The sequence below is a fragment of the Podarcis raffonei genome, chromosome 4 (assembly GCF_027172205.1).
Source record: "Podarcis raffonei isolate rPodRaf1 chromosome 4, rPodRaf1.pri, whole genome shotgun sequence".
Classification (NCBI taxonomy): Eukaryota; Metazoa; Chordata; class Lepidosauria; order Squamata; family Lacertidae; genus Podarcis; species Podarcis raffonei.
The window spans coordinates 63,153,914-63,177,738 of record NC_070605.1 but is presented as its reverse complement, the minus strand read 5'-3'; the positions used below and the strand labels follow the sequence as shown (position 1 = coordinate 63,177,738).

At 38.1% G+C, this 23,825-nt stretch overlaps 1 protein-coding gene across 4 annotated transcripts in view; it reads left to right on the top strand.

Moving 5' to 3' along the window:
* The window catches only part of IL1RAPL1 (interleukin 1 receptor accessory protein like 1), a 652,770-nt gene that overhangs the window by 375,301 nt on the left and 253,644 nt on the right, over nt 1-23,825 (top strand). For all 4 annotated transcript variants that reach the window (XM_053386980.1, XM_053386978.1, XM_053386977.1 and 1 more), the window contains exon 5: nt 2,531-2,684. In XM_053386980.1, the coding sequence (XP_053242955.1) occupies nt 2,531-2,684 (154 nt within the window). The remainder of the gene's footprint in view (nt 1-2,530; nt 2,685-23,825) is intronic.

Genomic DNA, 23,825 nt, shown 5'->3' with positions numbered 1-23,825 from the left:
ATTTCATAAATGGAATTACATTAGTGACACCTTATATTTATGAATGACAATTAGGTGAAGATAATTAGGTTGCCAGGCACTTGTAACAGGGCCATCTTGGCAGTGGTCCTGCAATAATGGAATTCATTTCCTTTTATGGGTCAGGCATGCCCCCTTCCTTATAGCATTTAAGTGGGCCTTGAAGACCTACCTTTTCACTAAGGCCTCTGATGTGTAATATAAGCTGGATCATAAACTGGGGGTGCTGTGCCAACATCTCCTGAATTTGCATTTCTCGTGTTTGATTGTATATTTTGTGCTGGCTTCTAGGCTAGTGTATTATTAGTGAATATGTTAAATGGTTTTATATTACATTTGGCTTATATTACATTTTACATATATTGCATGCTCAAAAAGTGGATTATAAATCCTTTAAACAAATAAATGAGATAATTTTTAAAGTAGAGACTATTCCACTAGATATTTCTGCTCTTCCCCAACATTAGCTATATTTTCCCTTTGTTGCTTTTAATAATTGTGTACTTAACAGCTGCCTATCTAGCAGTAACTCATCAGGTGAAGCCTTCCCTGGAATAGAGAAGCAGTCATGAGAAAATCTTTACCATTTGTATTTCTGCATGTCACACAACCCAGGAGCCCTGTCGGAAAAAAGATGTCAATGCTAACTGCTGTCTGCTTGACTGTAAAGCATATTCCTTTTGCTCTTATTACAGAAGTCCCAACTGTAATGTTAATGTACAAGGAACTTTCTAACCTTTTCAGGGATGTAAAATCTCTGACTGGTATCTAAACTGTTGTCATGGTGATGAGTTCTTTGAGCTTTTTCTATCTAATGGAAAATAAGTTAGCATTATGGTGGCTCAGCATGTTTAAAAAAATCATAAAGTACCTCAAGATGTTTCCTAAGGCACTTTCAGATATTACATAATCAGCCCAAATTAGCAGCACTTCACCAAAGAGAAAGCTGATATAAACCTGATATAAGTTCTGTGTTGCTTAAAAAAAACACTTTTGTTTCTTAGAACAAGTGGCCCATAGATTGTAAAATCCCTGGATGGATGAATGAATGGATGGGTGGGTGGATTATTGTATAATCCATGCTTATCAGATTACTTGGTCCTGCACCAAATCAGCATGATATTGATCTAAAACTAGTCTTCTCCCATTAATATAATTCAAAGGAGGCTATGTGATACCGTTGTGGATAATACAGATTGACACAAAAAAGTTCTGCCCACATTTTGAAGTAAACTGATTTACTTCATCTGTACCAGATTTATGTCAGGCAGATTACGTACTTTTCTGAATTCTTCAACACAGTTTCACAAGATACAAGTTTATGGGGAAAATGAATACAAATGTGAATTTTAGGGGGAAATGGGTTAGAACACAATAAAAATTGCATATTTTGAAGAAATAGCAGCTGGTGGGGCAGCACAGGATAGAGCAGCATTGTTTGCCTGGGTTCCCAATGTGAAGGTTTAGTTTATGGGGTGTAATTTATTGTTGTTGTTTGACTACCATGGTCATATCAACCACACTAGTACAATATTAAAGAACAACATCAAGCAAAATATATCTTTATGTTAAAATATGCCCAAAATAATAGTATACAGAAGTTTTAAAATGTTAAAATACAAAAGGCCAAAGGAACTAATATGTTTTAAAAATCAAATTAAATCCTTGCAGTTTACCATATTAACCTCAATAAAATTTCTCTTCAGCTTTCTGGCCACTGCAAATGTCACACCTCTGTCACAAATTTGTCATAATTAGATAGCAAACGTGTGATTTTTGCTTAATTATCACCATCGGGTATCTTACTTGACAAATAAAGAATAAATGTCACCTTCGGTTCAGAATACAAAGAGAAGTACAATAAATAATTATGAAGATCTCCCACTGCTTGAGCACCTCATACCCATGTGGAGGTTGCTGGGAGGGAGAGGCAGTGAGGAGACTGGAGCACTGCAGGAATGTTGGATTGCTCTGAGCTCCTCTTCTCCCTCTTGGTTACCAGCACCGACCGCCATGTTGGGAAGCCAGGTAACATCACTCCACTCTATTACACTTCACCGGCTGCTACTGTTTTGCAGGACAAATGTATATAAAATGCATTCAACTTAAGTCCAACTTTTTCATGCTTTAAAAATAAATCACAAAAACTGAAATGGAAAGGACTGTCTATCCACAGAGGTGAAGCCTTGCTCCCTAACAGTCCACATTGCAATTTTCTCCAGTACCTATGACCCATTAGCCATCTCAGCTTGGCTATTGGGCAAATACAAAGCATGCACAATAAGCCCCTCTTGGCCGAATTAGGTGCATAGTTTTATGCAAAAAAACTGAAATCAAGCAGTTTCAAAAGCTCTGAACGTGATCCAAAATAGTTTCTAGTTTACAGAACTAATGAACTTTTTTTGGTTTTGCGCCACCTTTTTAAAAGCTTGCTAGTTTGGAAATGAATCAGTCTTTCAGATTTAAGTACAAGGACTGTAGTCACTGAGGCACTGTAATTATCTTTGCACAGGAATGCCAAGTCACAACCTGGAGGCCAAGTATTGTATTCAAAAAGGACGTTCTTGTTATCCAGGAGGTCAGAGAAGATGACATTGGAAATTACACGTGCGAATTAAAATATGGAATGTTTTTTGTCAGAAGAACTACAGAATTAACAGTTACAGGTAATCAGAGATTCTCAGTACACATTTTTGACAATGAGGAAAGGTCTTATTTTGGATCTCTTGCTAGTTTTCCATTTTTGCTGATATGGTTGCTTTTTTCAGTTGTTTGGTTTCTTAGTGTGGTTTTGCAGCATTCTAAAAGTCTGAAATGGGCTTGAATCTGTTTACAAGAGTTGCAGGTTGATCACTCACTTTAAGGTGAAGTAAAGGGAGTTCTAGAAGGTCTTTGTGAGTTTGTGCCCTGAAATTAATGCCGTTGAGGTATGAAAGCTGTTGTAGAAATATAATCGGAAACATTGCAGAATGGAGAAGCTTATCTCTGGTGACTAAAAACAATATTCTAAGTAAAGGTATTAACCAACGTATGCATAATCACAAACATAACAACTCACATTCAGGAATAGAGTTGGGGTGGAAGAAATAATTCAGGTGCATTTTATACTGGCTATATTTCTATTAAGTATGAGTATTCAAATGTTGGTGTTGCATACAGCTTGATGGAATAATTTTGTGTATATTAAATATTTGATTTCCATCAAGAAAACCCATTGTGGGACTATGGAGGAGGACTTTAAAACTTTCTGTTAAATTTTTCATCCTATGAAGATCTGCTGTTTGTTCTGACATACATATATCATAGGAGTATTTTCATCTTTAAAAATGTTCTAATACTATTTAAACCTTTCCTTCTTCAGCTCTCTCTTTCAAGATAGTAGTCAATTAAAATAGTAATTACAATCTTATTTCTAGAATTATTTTATTATTTGAGAAGATTGGTGTTTATTTATGTTGGTACTGAGCAATTAACAAAACAAGGAGCTTATGGCAGGAAATGGCGAAGTACTGCAAGTTTGCTATCTGACAAAGACTGGAACAATGGAGACACAAAAGGAAGGAGTAGGCAAGTAAAATAAAATAAATATGCATAAACTCCTTTCTCTGAACCTTTCTGCTCTCTGTTATTTTGGATTGTTCTGCGCAAATTGAGAGGAAGGGCTGTGGCAAATTGTTCTGGCACTGCTTCAAACCCTGTGCTGACTATGCTGCTGCAGTTTCACCAATTTTACTTTTCCTTCGGTGTCCTAAATCTTGTTTGCTCAGGTGTTTGTACAACAGTAACATCCAATAAGATAAACTACTGATATAGTAGTGAAGTGATCTGTGTGTTGTTGTTTTTTAAAAAAAATGTGGAAAATGAGTTCTCCCAATATATTCAATCTTTCTTTCTTTTCAAAGCAATTAATAGTTGTGATTTATTCCTGGTCGAGATGTATGTGAAAAGTTTATTGTGATGTTATATCGTGTCAAATTTATAATGATTATGTTTAAATCATTTATGTAACTTAAGAAATATAGATCCATGCCTGTTTTTTATCATCACAACTTAAGCCTGGGGAGAATGTGTTTTGTCGAGGGCATTCAGGAGTTAGAATTTGATTCTCTGCTTATTCAATCTATTTGGCCCAGTTCTGTTCTTATTCACTCCTGTCTTGAATAGTCGAGCAGCCCCACTCATGACCCTGGGCGTACCTGGTATGGCATATGTGTGCATGGCATGGTTGTCTGAAGCAAAGGAGCCTTTGCACATGTATAGGAAGCTGTATACAGGAAGTCTTCGTGCATGCAACGAGATGTGCAAAGACCCCCTTGCTACAGACACCTGTGGTATATGGACAGACGTTGAAGGAGAAGCTGTATACAGGAAGTCTTCGTGCATGCAACAAGATGTGCAAAGGCCCCCTTGCTACAGACACCTGTGGTGTATGGGCAGATGTTGAAGGAGAAGCATACAACCTTAGGGTCTTGGTCCTTGCTCCTGTGCTGTTCAACATGGAGATGAAGAACATCCAGTAATGGTGGTTTTTGTTGTTCCGAATCCCAGATTGTATGCATTGAACTATGTGGCTGAGGAAACTCAGCCAGATGGGTGGGGTATAAATAATAAATTATTATTATTATATTATATCTTCAAGTAGATATTCATTATATACCGTATTTTTCCGTGTACAAGACTAGACTTTTTTCCTAAAAAATAATATCAAAAATTAGGGGGCGTCTTATACACTGGGCCATATCCCCCATTTTCTTAAATCTGAGTCTTATAAACGAAAAAATATGGTATGTTGATTTGGGTGGTAGATACAAGTATGATCACTCCTCCCTTCACCCCAAAATACAAATGCACACATTTTCAGAAAGATCAAAGAACTTGGCATTTAACCTTGGGTCTTTTAGACATAGTCATAAATCCTTTGCAAGCAGTCACCTGCAACATCCAAGTACAGGTTTATCTGAGTCTTTTGAACTCTTTCTTGCCAAGTCTGGAAGAGAAACATTCATTGGCCTCTATCAATTTGTGCCGGTTAGCATTTGTGAATACTGAAATGCTACTTGTTCAACAAGCTACTTCACTTTGGTACTTAAGCCTACTACTGTTGTTGGATTTCTAAATGTATGTACAATTTAGGTACCCTTTAGATGTTCTCCAGCTGCATGGATTCTATATTTTCACAAACAGCTCCTGCAGGGACTAATTACATAGTTCTTTTCTCATAGAATTGGAAGTGCCGATTCCATGAGAAAAACTGATGGAATGGGACCTTGCCTGTGTGCCTGAGTTATTTAAATATTCTTGCAGTCCTTTCCCAACCAGCTGGGAGAAGATATAAAAGTCGATTTAGATAAACTTTAAACATTTGTTTTTCTATTAACATTTTTTAAACTATCAATTATTATTTTTTAATTCCACCCTTTATCCAAGGAATTCTGGGTGGCATACATGAGTGATCTCCCACCCATTTTATCCTTTTGAGGTTTGCTAGACTACCAGATAGTAACTGCCTCAAGGTCACCCATTCAGGTTCTCGCTGGGTAGAGATATGAACCCGTATCCCACTGATTCTCTAACTGTTGTAGCAGCCTCAACCTGCAACAATAACCTCTACAGCAAACGGAATTCTTCATATTTAGAGCTGGCATGCTTCTGAATGTCAGAAGCTGTGGGAAATGGTTTCCACATTCCATTCTTCTGAGGTTTCTAGAGGAGGATTACTGTCAGAAAATAGGCTACTTGGCTGGAAGGATCTGGTGCGTGATTCAGCATGGCCATCTTATATTTCTATGAAGGAGTGCAACAATAAATCAAGTGCACATCTGGTAGTCTTTAGGAGAGAAATGTTTCATATAATTACAGGGCACGCAGCCTGAGTAAAATGATCAAGGAAGTCCTAGTTGTATTAAATTCATTTTAATGCATTTCTATGACAGCCAGATTAAAAGGAGAAGAAGGGATTGCTATAAATGTCCTTTTATATTAATGGGTCAGCAATGATCCTTCAGCATTTACATTTATTTTCAATTTATCTAGCTGAAATGTTGAATTTTGTGCACCTTCACTTTCTTCTAAGACACCTTTAGATAGAATGGTTTTGACATAATGTTCTTAGGTATATAGCTAAATTCAGTATTATGTATGGAACACTAACATATCTTTGCTGAAGGGAAATTATACCCCCTCCCCCTGATGATAATACGTTGCTACTTGTCTGCAGCAATATACTATCAAGGCATCTTTAATGTAAATATATTGAAAGCGTAATAAAATTCAGATTGCCTTGAAATCTTCTTGGCTGATAATAAATTACACTATTAGGGCAGAGGAATATTGCTTTCTCACTAAAGAAACAGTAGTCATAACTGTAAATGGGAAAGATAAAGTGTGATGACTTGTAACAATATGACTCCAGCTAGATACAGTTGTATTTAACTTGTAAGAGCTTTAAAAGATCACTTTCCATTTATTACATATTATGTTGCCTAAATGTGCTGCATTAAATGTCACAGAAGTTTACACACTTTTGTAAAGGAAACAGAAAAGCTGTAGATCAGGAATTAAATTTCCCCTTTTTCTATGGCAGGAGCATTTTCTGAACTGCTATTAAATGATGTGACTTAATTGAGAGATATTTCAGTGGCTATTATAATTAAAGGTTGTTGGCAGCTAATAAATGTTAGCATGTTAAGCATCACAAGTACTGCAGAACTACACAGAGGCTATTAAACACAACATTCACCCACAGTTTCAAAGTCTGACAGATAAACGACAAGATGAATCAGAGTTGTGTGTTTGTGACTGACCTGAAATTTGTTACCTGGAATACATGCAGTAGCCTCAGTCACCTTGTAGTGTTAAGGTAAGTGCAGTCCTCGAGTCATCAAAATTCTAAAACACCAAGAGAATCGCCAAAGCACTGCCATTTAAATTTGCTATTTGAAATGCAAATATTTTCAATCCCAGTCTAGTTTAAATCTGTCCAGTTTTGGTCATGGGTTTACCCTACACTTTGCTTCATAATCAGAGTGGTGACAGTGAGAGTGAGATGAACGTCTCTTTGGAGCTTGTTATAGAACTCTATACTCTTCTACCAAAGTCTAGCTTCTAAATGGGCATACAGGAAACCTATTATAACATTCATATCTGTATCTTTTACCTTAAAATAAGAAATCAAAACTTACTTTTTTGTCCCTTGCACCTTTCATAATCTAGCCATTTAGCATTGCCCTTTATATTCTGCTGCCTAGCCTTTAAATCTTCCTATTTGTGTCTAGATTCCTGGATTAGCAAGATGGGGAACAGCTAAATTTTCCCCTTCCACCCCCATGAGCAGCAGCACAATGAGTGCTTCCAAAGCTTCCTTTTGATCAAGACATTCTGTGCTCTAGATATTCCAATGGGCTTTTAATAGCTACAAAAATAGATTTGTACCATCTTTATCTGCCGTGCTTAATCTCATCTCAGGGACCTGGGAAACATGGTGCAATAGAAGTGGTAATAAAAGTCTCCCTGACAATGTATCAAACAAATATGTGATATGATACTTAGGCAAAACTGAAAAGTCCAGTAATAGAATCATAGAATTGTAGAGTTGGTAGGGAACCCACAGAGCATCTAGTCCAACCCCCTGCCACGCAGGAATCTGAATTAAAGCATACAGCCAGCCATCCTCTAAATTGATTTTCCGCTAAATAAACTCTATCTTTCATAATGTGAGTGTCTTATTCACCCCTAGTAGTATTGACAGTATGAAGTCAATATAAGCTAATAATTTTTAATAAGTACATTCAAGCTGCTAACATACTTTCAACATATACAGTATAGATGTCCTTCCCCTTTGATTAACCAAGGAAACTGATTGTGCAAATTTTGCATATTATCCTTTATGTTAACAATGTTTGTATTGATAAAACGTGCAAAAAAAGTGATCTTGATAGAACTGTATGCACAATTAAATGGATTCCTTTTGTTCAGTGCTTTACTAATAGCATATGTGTGCATTGACAAAACACCACCCAACGACCAACCTGGTGTTCTGGAACACAAAGTTGCCATTTTGGGTAGTGTTTAACCAATCTGCCTATCAGTAAATGCCGAACAAAACTAATTTTGATGCAGTTATGTTTATGATTACATCAAGATTGCATCTTCCATACTCCAGGCATTTTGTCAGTACTTCATCAATGTGCACATAAGTCTCTGGGAGAGGTGGGAAAGCTGAAGAACTCTGTGCAGAATTAATTTTACAAACTCTCCTGGTTTAATTGCCATTCAGGAAGAATGGAATGCAGCACAGAGTAAACAAGAGGATAAGAAAAGGAATGGATAAGGAGAAATCTTTTCATTCCTCTTTGTGGAGCGAAGCTGATTCATTGTTTCAGAGACCAGATCTATATGGGCTTGAAATGGGTGTAAAATATCATTGTAGTTGAAGTGTCTATTTTAGGTATCATGGAAGCATTACATGTAATTTTGTTTGTTTCCAGAGCATAACTCAAAGCTGAGGCAAGCGATGTATGTACAGTCTGAATCTACAAAATTGTGAAGGTGGGGGGTGAATGGAGGATTTCTAATTAATCGGTTCCAGTTCTCAAACAAGAGCAGGTGCTTCAGAACTCCAAACGGCAGGAGGAATTTGGATGAGGATATTTTAGAAGCATCCTATGTAGAAAGAAAAATATATCTTGTGCTAATAATCCTCTGGTTGAATAAGATTCCACAAAAATTAAATAAATTCAGTCTTAAGGTACCCACGATGCTTATTAACTAACCTTCATAAATGCACTTAAGTGACATTTGATGTTAATGTTTCCTATTATAGTGGCAGAATTAGGAAATTTAATTTTTATATTATGTTCCCCTAGAGTATGGTAAACTCAACAGCAATGTCCTTACAGTATCATTTATTATTTACCCTCCTTTCCCTTGAAACTTTGGATAATTGGTGTACACAGAGTACAGAATACCCCTAAGGGAGTAATATGAGATGGTGTTCTAATAAACAAGGTATCTGGGCTGCTCATATCCAAAGCTGATATTTTACTTGTAAGCATGGTTGCTCAGTTCATACTTCTTTCCTATCTTGCAAATGTCAATAAATATGCAAATATAGGGATTACACAAACACTTGTAAAATTTAGGAGTAGAGATAAAATTATCCAATGTGAAAACATGATTAAATGAATTACTTAGGTTTTTCAATGACACTTTGTCACAACACACACACATACACATAATATGCTTAACGCAAAAAACCATAATAAGAGGATAATAGTGGTTTCTCTGAACTGATGAATATTAATACAGTGATTTTGAAAAAGAAAAAGAAAGTTATAATGCAAAGTTATAGTAACAAACCATCACTGAAGACATGGAACTTTTTCACTAGAATATCTCTGCAGGTGCTCTGTTTCTGTGTTAAGTAATTATGTGTGAGGGAGTGCTTTATGGATGAACATGTTAGATCCACTTCCAGTCCTCATTGTTGTTCTTGTTACTCTACACAAACTGGACAATGACCATCTGAAGCAGGTAATAGAGGACTGCACATATTTTAGAAACTTCATTTTCTTAAAGTCCTGAAGGCTTCCTATTTCAGAAGATTGTATTCCAACTCATTAAATGTGATCAGAACAGTGATGGAGGGGCACTATTATGCTCATCCTTCTGTGCCTATACTACAACACACAAATTTACTTAACCCAGAACCAAGAACATCTGAAGAGGATTTATTTATACGTTCCTCTTTTAAATAAATATTGGAGTTAATTGTGAATAAACTAGTATTTTATTAAGTTAGTCTGAATGCTAAAATTGACCTGTGAAATCAATTGGCACAAGACATAATGATAGTCGTAAGATTTTTTAAAAAAAATAATTGTGAAAGTTCTGTCTGCTGACATTGGCTTCGGCTCTCTGAAAGCTGAGAAAGACACTGCTGTGATTATGAGATTTTTGGAGTAAACCATAAGATTCTCTCTCTCTCTCTCTCTCTCTCTCTCTCTCTCTCTCTCTCTGTGTGTGTGTGTGTGTGTGTCTTTCCTGCTTTCTTTGTGTCTCTCTCTCTCTCTCTCTCTCTCTCTCTCTCTCTCTCTCTCTCTCTCGTGTTATGCTTGTGAACTTATCTTGACTGACCTTAGGGATACTTGAGGAATTTCATCTTTGTGAATTCCACCATAAACATATCCACAGGTCCCAGACTAACATGCACAAGAGCACTTAGTTATCCACTTGCTTTTGCACTGCCTGAATATGCCACCATATTTCTCAGCTTTTAAAAGGTGCCAAAATACAATAGAACATACATTTTAAGAAAAATACATTGAGTAATTCTTAGTTTGAAAGAAAATGCATTTAAACCTAGTTATTTAAATATGTATTTATGTGCAATTTTTAATTTTATTTATATGCCGTTTTTATTTTATTTTGATAGATTAATGCAGAAACAGGGTGGAACGCCTAGTCTGTAGATAAAACATAGTGTAAACTTCTCTGCCCTTTGCTCTGATATGGCTTAGTAGTTTTTATTTTCTGAAACAGTAAAATACTGTAAACTTTTAAATTATACCTACAGTGCTAATAAAGGCAGGATATAAAGCATATCCTGTACATTCCTTCATTTAGTAGCATTTAAAATCATAATAAACAAAAATCATTTAATTGATTTACTCTCAGCAAACTTTATGTATTTAATCCCCTTTCTTTAATTCTAATACCCCAAATACATTGGGAAATTTCCTCCACAGACTTTCTTATTAAAGAGAGAAGATATCTAAAATGTATTATAATATTTAAAATAATATATTTTATGTGTTTCTCCCAGTATTCACTTTTACTTCTCCTGGGTATAGGATAGCAAAACAATATCACATATTAGTTTGCTCTTCTGTTGGGAGGTTGATAATACATGGTAATTGTTTGAATACAGAGAAGAGATTGGAACCAGCAGTGACATTTTTCATTCCTTTTGTATAGTTTTTCTCTATTTGGTGCATTTAATTCATATCAAGAACTGGATTAATTTTAAAATGAGAGATATGAATTCATGAAAATAAGACTGAGGACTGATAGAAATCGATGGATTTCCTTAATGTTCTGCCTTTTTTATATGAGTGAAAATGGAAATCTGAAATATAAAAATGTCTATCAATTTTCTTTTTGTCAGCACCTTCCTCCCTTCTTCCTTCCCTGATACTGCTCACTGCTTACCACTTTTAAGCATGGAATTTCTAAACTGGTTCTGGAGGAAAATGAATATAAAAAAAAAACCTGTTTTAAGACACGGAAACAGTGATTTTTTTTCTTTTTAAAGTAAGCTCCTGCATAGCAATACAAAGATTGTAGTGCAAGTTTTGCAATGTTTTGCATTTACAGTTATCAGGCTTTTGACTATATCAGTCAACCAATACATGTAATTCAGTGCTATGCTGTCAATAGAACATTCAACTTGGACCAGGAAGCCTGGCTGTGCACAGAACACAGTGCTGCAGAGACTGGACACTACAAGGCCTCTCACTGTACAGGGGTCATATTGAGCGTTTTCAAGTACATAATATTCATATACGTATTTTTATGTCACAACACAGTACAGAAGTTAAGCTCTTGTGTTTGAAATTTCACCTCAGTCAGGCAGTTTGTTGAAGAGATATGTGACAAAATTCCAAAATAATAAACAAATAATAATTTCTAGCCCAACACTGGTACTGCAAAAGCCCTGCACAGTACACACTGAATTTGGTTAAAATCTTTCAGCTCGTGCTTCAGTTATCATGACTGCATTATACATGCATATACAGGAAACAACAATTGGACTACTGCAATGCGCTCTACATGGAGCTACCTTTGAAGGTGACTTGGAAACTGCAGTTAATCCAGAATGCAGCTGCTAGACTGGTGACTGGGAGTGGCCTCCGAGACCATATAGCACCGGTCCTGAGAGATCTGCATTGGCTCCCAGTACGTTTCCGAGTACAATTCAAAGTGTTGGTGCTGACCTTTAAGGCCCTAAACGGCCTCAGTCCTGTATACCTGAAGGAGCGTCTCCACCCCCATCATCATCCACTGAGGTCCATCGCTGAGGGCCTTCTAGCGGTTTCCTCACTGCGAGAAGCCACGTTACAGGGAACCAGGTAGAGGGCCTTCTCGGTAGTGGCGCCTGCCCTGTGGAATGCCCTGCCAGCAGATATCAGGGCAATAAACAACTATTTTACTTTTAAAAGACAACTGAAGGCGGTCCTGTTTAGGGAAGTTTTAAATGTCTGATGCTGTATTGTTTTTAATATTCGGTTGAAAGCCGCCCAGAGTGGCTGGGGAAACCCAGCCAGTGGGCGGGGTATAAATAAATGATGATGATGATGATGATGATTAATTGTATGTGCATTCAGTATGTGTGTGACTGTGCACATGCGGATTGCCACAACCCAGAAGTGGCCAGAACCGGGGGTGGGATGGGGTGGGTTTCCATGTGCTGCACTGACGCACACAGAGATCAGGAATGTAACCTCTATGCAAAATGGTAATTACGTATACACTATATCAGTGATTTCTCTAAAATAGAAAATAAAAGATAGAAATACCAAACCTAATTATCCTCTCTGGCATAATCTACTATTCAAGAAGAAACATATAGTTTACATTTAAGATATCATTATACAGGGTGAGTCCTTTAAAAGAGGCCCCGTGGATACAGAGTACACATGTTCCACAGGGCCTCTTTTAAAAGACTCACCCTGTACAACATCCTTCACAGAATCCTCATATGCTCAAGCTCTCAGAATTGTTACAGATTTGTGACATGTGAAGATGGCCTGAAATACTAAGGATGATGGCAGTAATTGGTGACGGCCATGGCAGTGTAGCATGAAGGTTTGTTTTCATGGATCTTTGTTTTCTTTTTACATATATTTATGGATTATTCAGTGGAGACAGAAAAATAACACGTTTGTTGAATTCTAAACATCCTGTGTATGCTTTTAGCTCAGACACGAGATATTATACAGCTACTAGAGGATCATAATAATACCTTGGCCTTGCTAACATGAGCAGAAAAAATGAAATTGTTCATTCTGTGTAAACAAGAGGGAAAGAAAGATTATTGTTTGCTTTAATGTGCTTGCTAAATTGCATTTTTCTAAAAAAACAAAACCCAAAAGCAATGTAAATTAAGGCTGGGCCACCCCCACTCCCGAAAGTCTTCAAAATACCCCCCCCCCAATATTCTGCTGCTTTCTTGGGGAGGGGGTAGAACTTTATCTGAAATTATGAAAGGAGTTACTGCTTACTTTATTGAGTCTCACTGAGAAGTATAGCTGATGGGAATATGTAAAAAGAGCCTTATGCCACTTGCTAATTTCTATTTATAGAAATAAGAATCTACATTCCAAACATTATATTAAACTGGAGGAACAAGTACAAGATTATGTTTGTTTTGTCCATCTCTAACAACAACCGTGCATGAAAATGGATAACAGCCAAAGATGTTCTTGTAGTGAAGCAAAATAAGCTGTATCGCTTTAAGTCGTGTATAGCTTATCATTAACTTACCATTGATAGGGAAGGGAAGGGTTCCAAAAATGTAATCTTCATTATCGTATTATTTAAGAAAAAAATACAAAAACAATAAAAATAATACTCTACTCCATTTGCAGTGCAAGAAAAATATAAGATTGTCAATTATTATTGATTATAATGTTTTATTGTCATTGCATAAAAATATTAGAGAGTAATACCTTGTTTTCTTTTATTAGTGGAACGTATGGCAGAGACTGGGTAGTAATACAACTATGGGGAGCAGTAATAGGTGGATAATTATGGGAATTTTTCATTATTATAGAATTACAATGCAGTGTGTACAGGATTATACATACCTCTCATAAATGGTATTTGCTCAAATCTCCATTTTGTTTTTAACCTTTAGTTTCATAGATTGTTGTACATGCTGCAGGCTAGCCAGCTCCAAAACAGAATCAGAGAAAACTCTTTGATTAATAGAAAAATACCTTTCAACATTAGTTCATCAGTTCAAAACTGATCCTGGTTGATAGTGACCAAACGATACTAATCTCAAATGGCAGTTTGCTCTTTAAAAATCTACTTTGCTGCTCTTTTCTAATTCCAGGATGACAAATGTCCAGACTATTAAAAAAAAAAAAGAGCTCTGTTACAGTTAGCACTAACTGGTGACCTGGTTGGTAATCTCCAACCAGAATGAACCAGGGAAAATGAATGTGGAATAGGTAACAGAGGGCAAGCTACCAGTTTGGCACTTACAAATGATCCCTGAAGTACATTGGTAGAAATATCCAAGGAACTTTGCTTTATCGCTATCTGTGCTCCATAGATAAATAAATCTATCACTTATTTATAAAAAATATACTGAATACAGTCAATACCTTGGAAGTTGAATGGAATCTGTTCTGGAAGTCCATTCGACTTCCAAAATGTTCAGAAACCAAAGCGTGGCTTCTGATTGGCTGCAGGAAGCTCCTACAGCCAATCGGAAGCCAAGGAAGTCCTGTTGGACGCTTGGCTTCCAAAAGAATGTTCAAAAACCGGAACACTCACTTCTGGGTTTTGATCATTCGGGAGTCGATTTGTTCGGGAGCCAAGGCATTTGAGATCCAAGTTATGACTGTACTGTTATTTGTGAAAAGTTGTATTACTTCACACCTGTTGATGAGTGGAAGGATGGAGGAGTCAAGTGGGGAAATGATGCTTGTTAAACGGTGGCCCTGTTAAGTCACTATGTGACATACAAATGATGAAGGCAACAACATTCATGTTAGTTCCAAGAGTCGTACCTTGAATCACTTTACTGAGATGATAGAAAGATTCATACAATTGTATTCCATTGTGCAAGATTGCATATTCTTTCTTGCATGTATTTAAACATCCAGCGGATGGCCTGATGAGGATGCTTATGATGCTTGATGATCAGACACTAATTTTCTTATACATAGGTGTGAAAAAGTAAGTAATTTATGCATAGTTAGGGAACGCAGTTACAGATGTTTTTGGAGTAGCAAGTGATTGTGTCTTCTTTACTGTTTCCTTTGAATTTAAATAATACTGTAATAAGCTGAAAAAAATGAGATGTGCTGTAACAATAACTTAGCCAGCTCTTAAGGTACAGCTCTACAACAGTTATTATTAGTTTAAATCAACAATCCTATGAAGTACCCTTGATAGGTTGTGTCTGCCAACTCTTGAGCTTAATTTACTTCAATAAAGACTTCGCATCTTGCTTAAACTGAAAGCCAGATATTATCAGGCTTGTTGCCTGACATAAACTATGCTCCTTGCTGTGGAGGCTCTATCAGTATAAGGACTTCTTTATGTAACTCATTTTGGACATGTTTTCAAATTGAGCTGATGTAAAAAATGTCAACCCTCTTTGAATCTAAATGTCGCATCCTTCTTACCTTCATTAGAAACCAGGTCTTTCAGGCTAAGATATGTATTTAAAAACAAATGAATTTTTAAAAGATATTCCCAAAATGAAAGAAGCAAGAAGCCTTTAAATCAATTAAATCATACATGAGAGAAGGCAATTCACCGTCTGCTTCAGAACCTCCAAGGAAGGAGAGTCCACCATCTCTCGTGGGAGTCTGTTCCACTGTCACACAGCTGCTACGGTCACAAAGTTCTTCCTGTTGTTTAGTTGGAATTTCATCTTTCCATTCTCTTTCTGGGTCAGTGGAAGTGTAAAGCAAATAACCATGATTGATCTGTGTTTGCTGTTAACCAGGAGTTGAACCTGTTTTTCAAACCCTAGTTTCTAATTGGATGTAAGCCTTAGCCATGGTTAAGGCAAGCAGGGTAATTCTTGCTGGGGAGAGGCAACACATTCTCACATGCCATTCCAAATCCTTAATGGGAACTAACAGGCTCTCAGTTTCTGCTTGAGGTGCAACAGAGGGATCCTTAGGGTTATTAACCTAAGGACTAGTTAGTAACCTAAGGGTTAATTCTGTTGACAGTCAGCCAATGCAGACAGCGGCAGAGCTAGCTGCTCCGACACCCAGGGTGGCACACATACCGTGCATCCGGGGGCAATCTGCCTGGGGGCAATCTGCCTGGGGGCGGGGGCAATCGCTCCCCGTAATCGCACCGGGGGCTCATTCTGGCGTGCCCGCAATCATGCCGGTGGTGCCATCCGATGTGGCAACGATTGCGCGCGGGGGGGGGTTGTTACCCCTCCTTAGGGATGACATCTGGGGCAGATTGCCCCCACTGCCCCCCCTTCCTATGCCCCTGAATGCAGAGGATGGGGGTGGGAGGGCTATTGACTGCCAATTGGTCAGAAGGGCATTATCTTTGCTGAGATAACTCACGTTCTGATTAGCTGTGCAGTTTTGAGGGAGTTTTCCTCTGAAGGTTTAGTTGTTGAATATTCCTGCTATGAGCAAAGCATGATCTAACTAAAAGACAGAACCCCTCTGGTTTATTTATTCTTAAATATTATCCTTTGGTTTTCCCTCTGAAATCGGACTTGCATTACAGTGGTACCTCGAGTTACATACGCTTCAGGTTACATATGCTTCAGGTTACAGACTCCGCTAACCCAGAAATAGTGCTTCAGGTTAAGAACTTTGTGTCAGGATAAGAACAGAAATCGGGCTCCAGTGGCGCGGCAGCAGCAGGAGGCCCCATTAGCTAAAGTGGTGCTTCAGGTTAAGAACAGTTTCAGGTTAAGAACGGACCTCCAGAACAAATTAAGTTCTTAACCTGAGGTACCACTGTATTCAAATGGCTCTGCTAACAATTTCTGCACTTGTTCTTGGTAACAGAAATGCTGCTGTATCCTCTCCATATTGAGTTCCAATTCACATGCATGCACCCAGCAGCATGTCGAATAGTGTATATTAATACTAGAACTATGGAGGTAGGCCATTTATGTGAGTCTTTCTTACCCAATTAGTTCTGCCTACATTATTGAAAAATTCATATTAATCAGCATTTAAATGAATTGGCATGTTAAAACAAATTATGTTTGAGGCAACTTTACTCTCCCTCTGCATGGCATCAGAAAATGATTTGGTCAATGAATATGTCTAAATCTTTCCAAAATGAATTATGTGTATAAATATTGATTTGATGGTGGAGATATATGTGCAAAATATTAAGGCTTTTTTAAATTATACAGCGCTGTTCATAACAATCAAACAAAGCTTGACAATGAAGAACTACTTTCTAAGTAGGCTGCTATGCCAGGCTTTTCCATGAGTAATTGGCACCAATTTTAATTTAAACTGTGTGTGGGTATGTGGGTGGGTGGGTGGGTGCACGCATGTTTTAGTGAAGGATACATGCAAAATATCATATTTAATTACTCTGGTCAGCAGTTTTAGAATGACAGAAATGTATTACCACTATCGAGTGGGAAATTGCTTTGCAGCACAATCCTATGCTTGTCTACTCATAATTCCCACTGAGTTCAACGGTACTTACTCTCAAGCAAGAAAGAATATGTACTAGATTCCAGACTTAGTTGTCTATAATTCTTATTATTGATCATCCTTTTACCATCAGTGTAGGCATATGTAAAATTAAGACACAATGGTCAATTGCTAAAATAATATATAAAGGACAGTGGAGTAATCTGTAAAAAGTCAAAATTGATTTTGAGATATCAAAAAGTAGTGCAATGATCACATAACCAGCACAGACTTATGCGGTCCCAAGAACTCAGTCCCAAGTAGCTCAGTGGTTTTTTTTCACATGGAAGGCCTGAGGTTCAGTCCCCGGCATCTCCAGGTAGGGCAGGGAATATCCCCTGCCTAGAAACCTGGCGATTCACTACTAGTCAGTGTTGACAGTACTAAGCTAGTTGTACCAATAGCCTGATTCATTATATGGCAGCTTCCTATGCCTCTATATTCTACAGACTGGCTGAGTTTAGGATCTCCTGAGGCTGATTTTGTCTGAAATGCTAAAGCAGCAAATATGATAACAGCACAGTTGGATGGTAGGCGGGCGGCTGTATCTGTTCCTGAATTTTCAGGAGAGAAGGAGGGTTTCTACCCACCATCCTGGCCATGTTGTTGCCTTCTGTTTCAGCAATATTGCTAATGTTTGTTTTATCACAATCTTTGTGCTCCTTTTTAAAGCACGTAGCTGAAAAGGATTGGTGTGTGGTACAGTTCATGTTGTCTCCCCATCCGCGTCAGCCAAACAACGTACAATATTTTAGACTGGACAACTCTCTTTGGCATGGTTGATATTAAATGATTCTACACTTTGTTGTGCTGTTAAGAACAATATAAAGATAGAAGCCACATAGAAAATGACTGAAGGTGTGTGCATGTGAAACAGAATTCAAAATAGATCCTGTGACACAAGAAAGAACAAACAGTTGCCATTTGGGAAAAGTCCCTAAATATGGAGTTTGCCTAGATCAGACTGAACTTACTTGATTCTTGAAAGAACTTTGAGTTCACAGTCTGCGGTTATTTTTAGTACTAGTCAGGAAAAGGTTTAGAATTTCATTTTTCCTTTTTTTCACTAGACTTCACATTGCATGAGAGTGGTTCAAATTCAGTGAAAACTTGAACATATATGTACATATTGTTGCATGACACCCCAATCTCTGAGCGGTGAAAGATTCCAGGGGCTCCAGGTTGCTTACCCAGAGTTAATAAGGTATAGTGGAGACTGAAGTGTCTTTATGACATATGGTTTATTTACACATATATACAACCTAAGCCTACAATGGAGGGGTTCACAACTTTAACATCCCCAAAGGACCTTGCTTCTTCCATAGCCACAGCCTTGCATTCAAACAGAAATCAAACATCACACTTACTCTCTCCCCAGCTTACTGCTCTTGCTTGTAGCTCACATCATTGAAAACTCTCTGCCCTCAGCTCTGGTATTGTTCTTCTATCTAACCACAACTTGCCATTTCACCACCCAGTTGCCATCTCACACAGACCCCTTTCCAGGAGAGCCAGTGTGATGTAGTGGTTAAGAGCAGTAGTCTCGTAATCTGGGGAACCGGGTTCGTGTCTCCGCTCCTCCACATGCAGCTGCTGGGTGACCTTGGGCCAGTCACACTTCTTTGAAGTCTCTCAGCCCCACTCACCTCACAGAGTGTTTGTTGTGGGGGAGGAAGGGAAAGGAGAATGTTAGCCACTTTGAGACTCCTTAAAGGGAGTGAAAGGCGGGATATCAAATCCAAACTCCTCCTCCTCCTCCTCTTCTTCTTCTTCTTCTTCTTCTTCTTCTTCTTCTTCTTCTTTCCTACCCCCCCCCCTTAATGGTCCATCACCCAAGCAATCACCTCATCAAGAAGCCAGCCTAACTTATATTTCAACACCTGCTGGATCCAGGGGTTGGAAGGGTCTCAACATACAGCCTATTTTCCCCATATCATATCTACCTACTTTCCTACCTATCTTCCTTCTTATTTTAAAATGAGAGTATTTCTCTACACTCCAAAATCTGTAATGCTAAGAAAACAAATTTCCCAGTCATTAAAGTTGTGCTTGTCATATGAATGATGTTAAATTTGCAGGACTTAACACATGTATAAATGGTTCTTCTAGGTTTTCTAATAAACACCAATGTCATTTAAGTTCATTTCCTTATTGGTACACAGATCCCAACCTCCAATAAGGGTCGTGACAACAACACAGGGCTTTGTGGGAATCACTCCGAGCCTAACCTGCAGTATTCATTATGAACAACACTGCAAAGTTGTCATAATTCACTCTCCCCACCGCAACCCCTTACAACTTGCAATATGAGAACATTGAACTGCATTTGCTTTGAAATTTGCCTTAGCAGGGCATTTTTTAAAAAGAAAAGTCTCATGCTAAATCAGAACTGAGTTAGTAAGTTCAGAAACTCTTTACTATTATGCTTTTTAACTTTTTTTAAAATAAAAAAGCCTAGTGCCTGAAAATCAAAGATAATTCACTTTATTGTTTATCAAGCATGCTGAGCATGGTTAGGAGACCCCTATTTCCCCTGCCAGAGCTTTAAATGTATGGTGTGAAAGTGCTCATAGTCACCATTTTAGCAATAGTAACAGTTTAACTACCAGCAGAACCTACATGCAACTCTTTGGTTCCCCGCTTCCTTCATACAGTTAACTATTTTCATACCAGATATTGTTCACATCATAATATTCTCACATTTGCCTCATAAAAATTCAAAAGTTGCATACCTGGAAAAAATACATGCTTTAGATTTGGCTGCACCTAAGGGGCAGCTTACCATGCTGCTAGAGCAATGATTTATTGTTTAGCTTGAAGTGCAGGACATAAAAACAGTGAAGAGTTTCTTATTCATATGTTGGCACTGTAATAACTCCCCATGCTGCCAGTTGGACAAGCAGGAATGAGCATAGGGCTTGGCACAGTCTTCCTGTAGCTTGTGAGTTTCGGGCACACTGTGTCAGTGTGCCTGATGCTCAATAAATAATCTGTCAGGAAATATCTGCTAGAAGTCTTAGCAAATACCCATCGTGACAAATATCACCATATTTTTTTTTTACTGTGTCTAGATTGGCATAGTTCTGTTGACATGGGTAGGTGTATATAAATGCCATTGGTGACATTGCCAAGTGTGTGTGTTTGTGTGTGTGTGTGTGTGTTTTAAGGTCTAGGAAATGGATTTCACGTTTGTGCTTTGTGTCCACTTTTCTACTTGTCAGCCTCAAGTGATTTCTTGTGGGATTCCTAAACCTCAAGAGATCCCCTGTAGGGTTTCTTCCCCCCGCCCTTTTCATTTTACCTGTTGAAACAATTGTTCCACACGATGAATTTGAAATCTTTTTGTGGCCTGGCCTATCTGTCTGCTCTTATCACAGCCCTCGATGAAAATAGCCAAAGCAGAAGGAAGAACAAATGCACACACTGATCCTGTTCTGCACCACTGCATCTTTTGTTTCCATGTGTGCAGGACAGGCTGACATGATTTACTGAAAAAGAGCACCAGATGTTTTCTCCAAAGTATTCTTTGTCTCAGCCTATCAAGCCTTTCACTTTTTCACATTACCTACAAACTAAGCCGCAGATGGTAATTATTTCCACACAAATAAAGTACACAAAGTACACAGCTATTGGTGTTATGGTAAATTTCTTCCTGGACATGAAGGAAAGCTGCTCCAACAGAGTGGTAGTGCCAGTGAAGAGCAAAACGCACACACCCAGCTCCCACCGCCTCCACACCAAAAGCAGGATGATTCTTGTACACACGCTGCACAATTGAAAATATTTAGGATCCATTCTGTATTGTTCACGAAAGTCAGTTTTTCGTGGTATAAGAAAATGCAGGTTTTTAAGTGCATTATTCTGGAATATTAGCTGAATGATGCTGATGTCATGTGGCAACACGCCCCCCCCCCGCAAAACAAAAAATTATTCCACCATAAAGGATAAGTATGTAAAGGTCATGGGAGAGGTTGCACTATTTCTAAAGCATAGGTATGCAGCTTGGGAGATCTCCTCGATCCAATGCTTATGGGTGCCTAGGTGGCAGCAGTTACTAGGAGTGCCTTTTATACACTCCAATTTATAAAATAACTTTTTTTAGAGAAGACCGAATCAGAATAAATTATCTATGCAAGACTGAACTACTGCAGTTCTATCTACACGATTTTATAAACTTCCATTGGTCTAAAATGCAGCAGTCAGACTTTATCTGGGACCAAATCATCAGAGCATATAATTCCAAACCTGTTTCATCTGCATTGTATGTTTTAACAGCAAGAATGCAGCCAGCTGCATGCCCTGAAAGTTGCTGGTAGGGAGCAAAAATAAACTCAGCTGTATAAAGAATGCCTACAGGTTCCCTAGTGGCTTTCAAGGCAAACAAATGATTGTTCACCCATACCATGCACATGTGTGGGTGTGTGGGTGAGAGAAAGGGAGGGAGGAAAGGAGGAAGATATGAATAGACTTTAAGTAGATACGAAATATAAGTCAAATTTTATGTGTTTAACTTGCATTGAAAGGTATCATAAGGATACTGAATGTTTAATGATGCATCTTTTACATAATTTATTGTGCTGTAGATTCAACTAAAATTGAAGATTGACAGCTATTTCAGAACAGTATTCTAATGGAAATTCCAATTTTGAACCTAATTCACCTTTTAACTAAATTCAGCAGCAAATAAACCTTAAAACCAGACCTATGATCAACCCCATAATGGGCTACTCTGAATATGTCCATGGAGACTACAGTGCAATTGTGAAATCCATGAATCAGCTCCAGATTTAAATTATATCAGACACTCATGGCTAAAAGAGGTGCTTTGCTCTGTTACTAAGTTAAGGAAGTTTAAAGTACAAAATGAAATGCATGCAGTCTCCCCAGAACATTTCTGCTCTGAAATTTATCAACCGAGAAGATCCAAGCTACTTCATTTATTTTCTGCTGAGTTACAGACAAACCCATTTCAACCAAAACCATCAACCATCTATGGTATCAGAAGGTGAATAAATGCCCTTTAACTGCTGTATATAAAAGAATACGATTTATGCCATATAAATATGTAAGAACCCTAAGAAAATGTGTAAGCCTGTAAGTGACCGTAAAAATATTTTTATTCTCTTGAATGGATTTTTTGTTACTGAGAGAATTAATAACTTGTAAAGGGGGAGCTTTCTTTAAAAATCTGTCCTTGTTTATAACAGAAATGCCAGTAAAGACTCCTTGAAGGCTAATACTTTTTATTGTAACAAAAACCCACTTCATCGCAGATATTTTGTAGATATAACCTTTCACTATATATATCTCTCTATCTGTCTATATGCCAAAGAGAGTTGGGGCAAGAACACAGTCCTGTTTCACACAGCTCATTGTAGAGAAAGCGTCTAAGGATGGGCCATCATTTTGGATAGTGCCTGGCATGTTCTTGTGGAAGGACACAATCATATTGTGAAGCTTAGGTGGACATCCTATCTTGTTGAATAGTGTGAAGAGTAATTTTCAGCTGATAAGGCCTTTGTCAGGTTTATGAAGGCGATGTGCAAGGGGTGCCTCTGCTCTGGGCTGACAGTGTGATCATCTGTAAAAAAATGTGCGAACAAAAGATGGCAGTTCTGGGATTTTGAACCAAAATGTGCAGTTGGACCTATTCACAACAACAGTTTCCATGTTGTCTCTTTCATGAAATGTTTTGAACATTACATAGGCCTGGGAGAAGAAACAATTGCAAGTGGTTAACACTCCTCATCTCTCTACGTATTTTGTAGTATATGAAATATGGCTACCTGATCTCTAGAGCTCATAATGGTAAAATCTGTGACTCTACCCAGACCATTATAAGTTACAGAAGAGGTAGAGAAAGAAGACTAAGTCACTCCAATTCTTTCCTTCAGTTAAGTCCAGTCAAATTTGACTACAGTGCTACCTCTGGTTATGAACTTAATTTGTTCCGGAGGTCCGTTCTTAACCTGAAACTGTTCTTAACCTGAGGTACCACTTTAGCTAATGGGGCCTCCTGCCACCGCCGCGCTGCCGGCACACGATTTCTGTTCTCATCCTGAGGTAAAGATCTTAACCCAAGGTACTACTTCCGGGTTAGCAGAGTTTGTAGCCCAAAGTGTTTGTAACCCGAGGTACCACTGTATAGGGTGGGCACTCCTCTCCACTTTCAGGCTGAGGGAGCCAGTGTTTGTCTACGGACAGCTTTCCGGGTCATATGGCCAGCATGACTAAACTGCTTCTGGTGCAACGGAACACCATGACAGAAGCCAGAGCAAATGGAAACACTGTTCGCCTTCCTGCCGCAGTGGCACCTATTTACTTGTGCTGGTATGCTTTCAAACTGCTAGGTTGGCAGCAGCTGGGACAGAG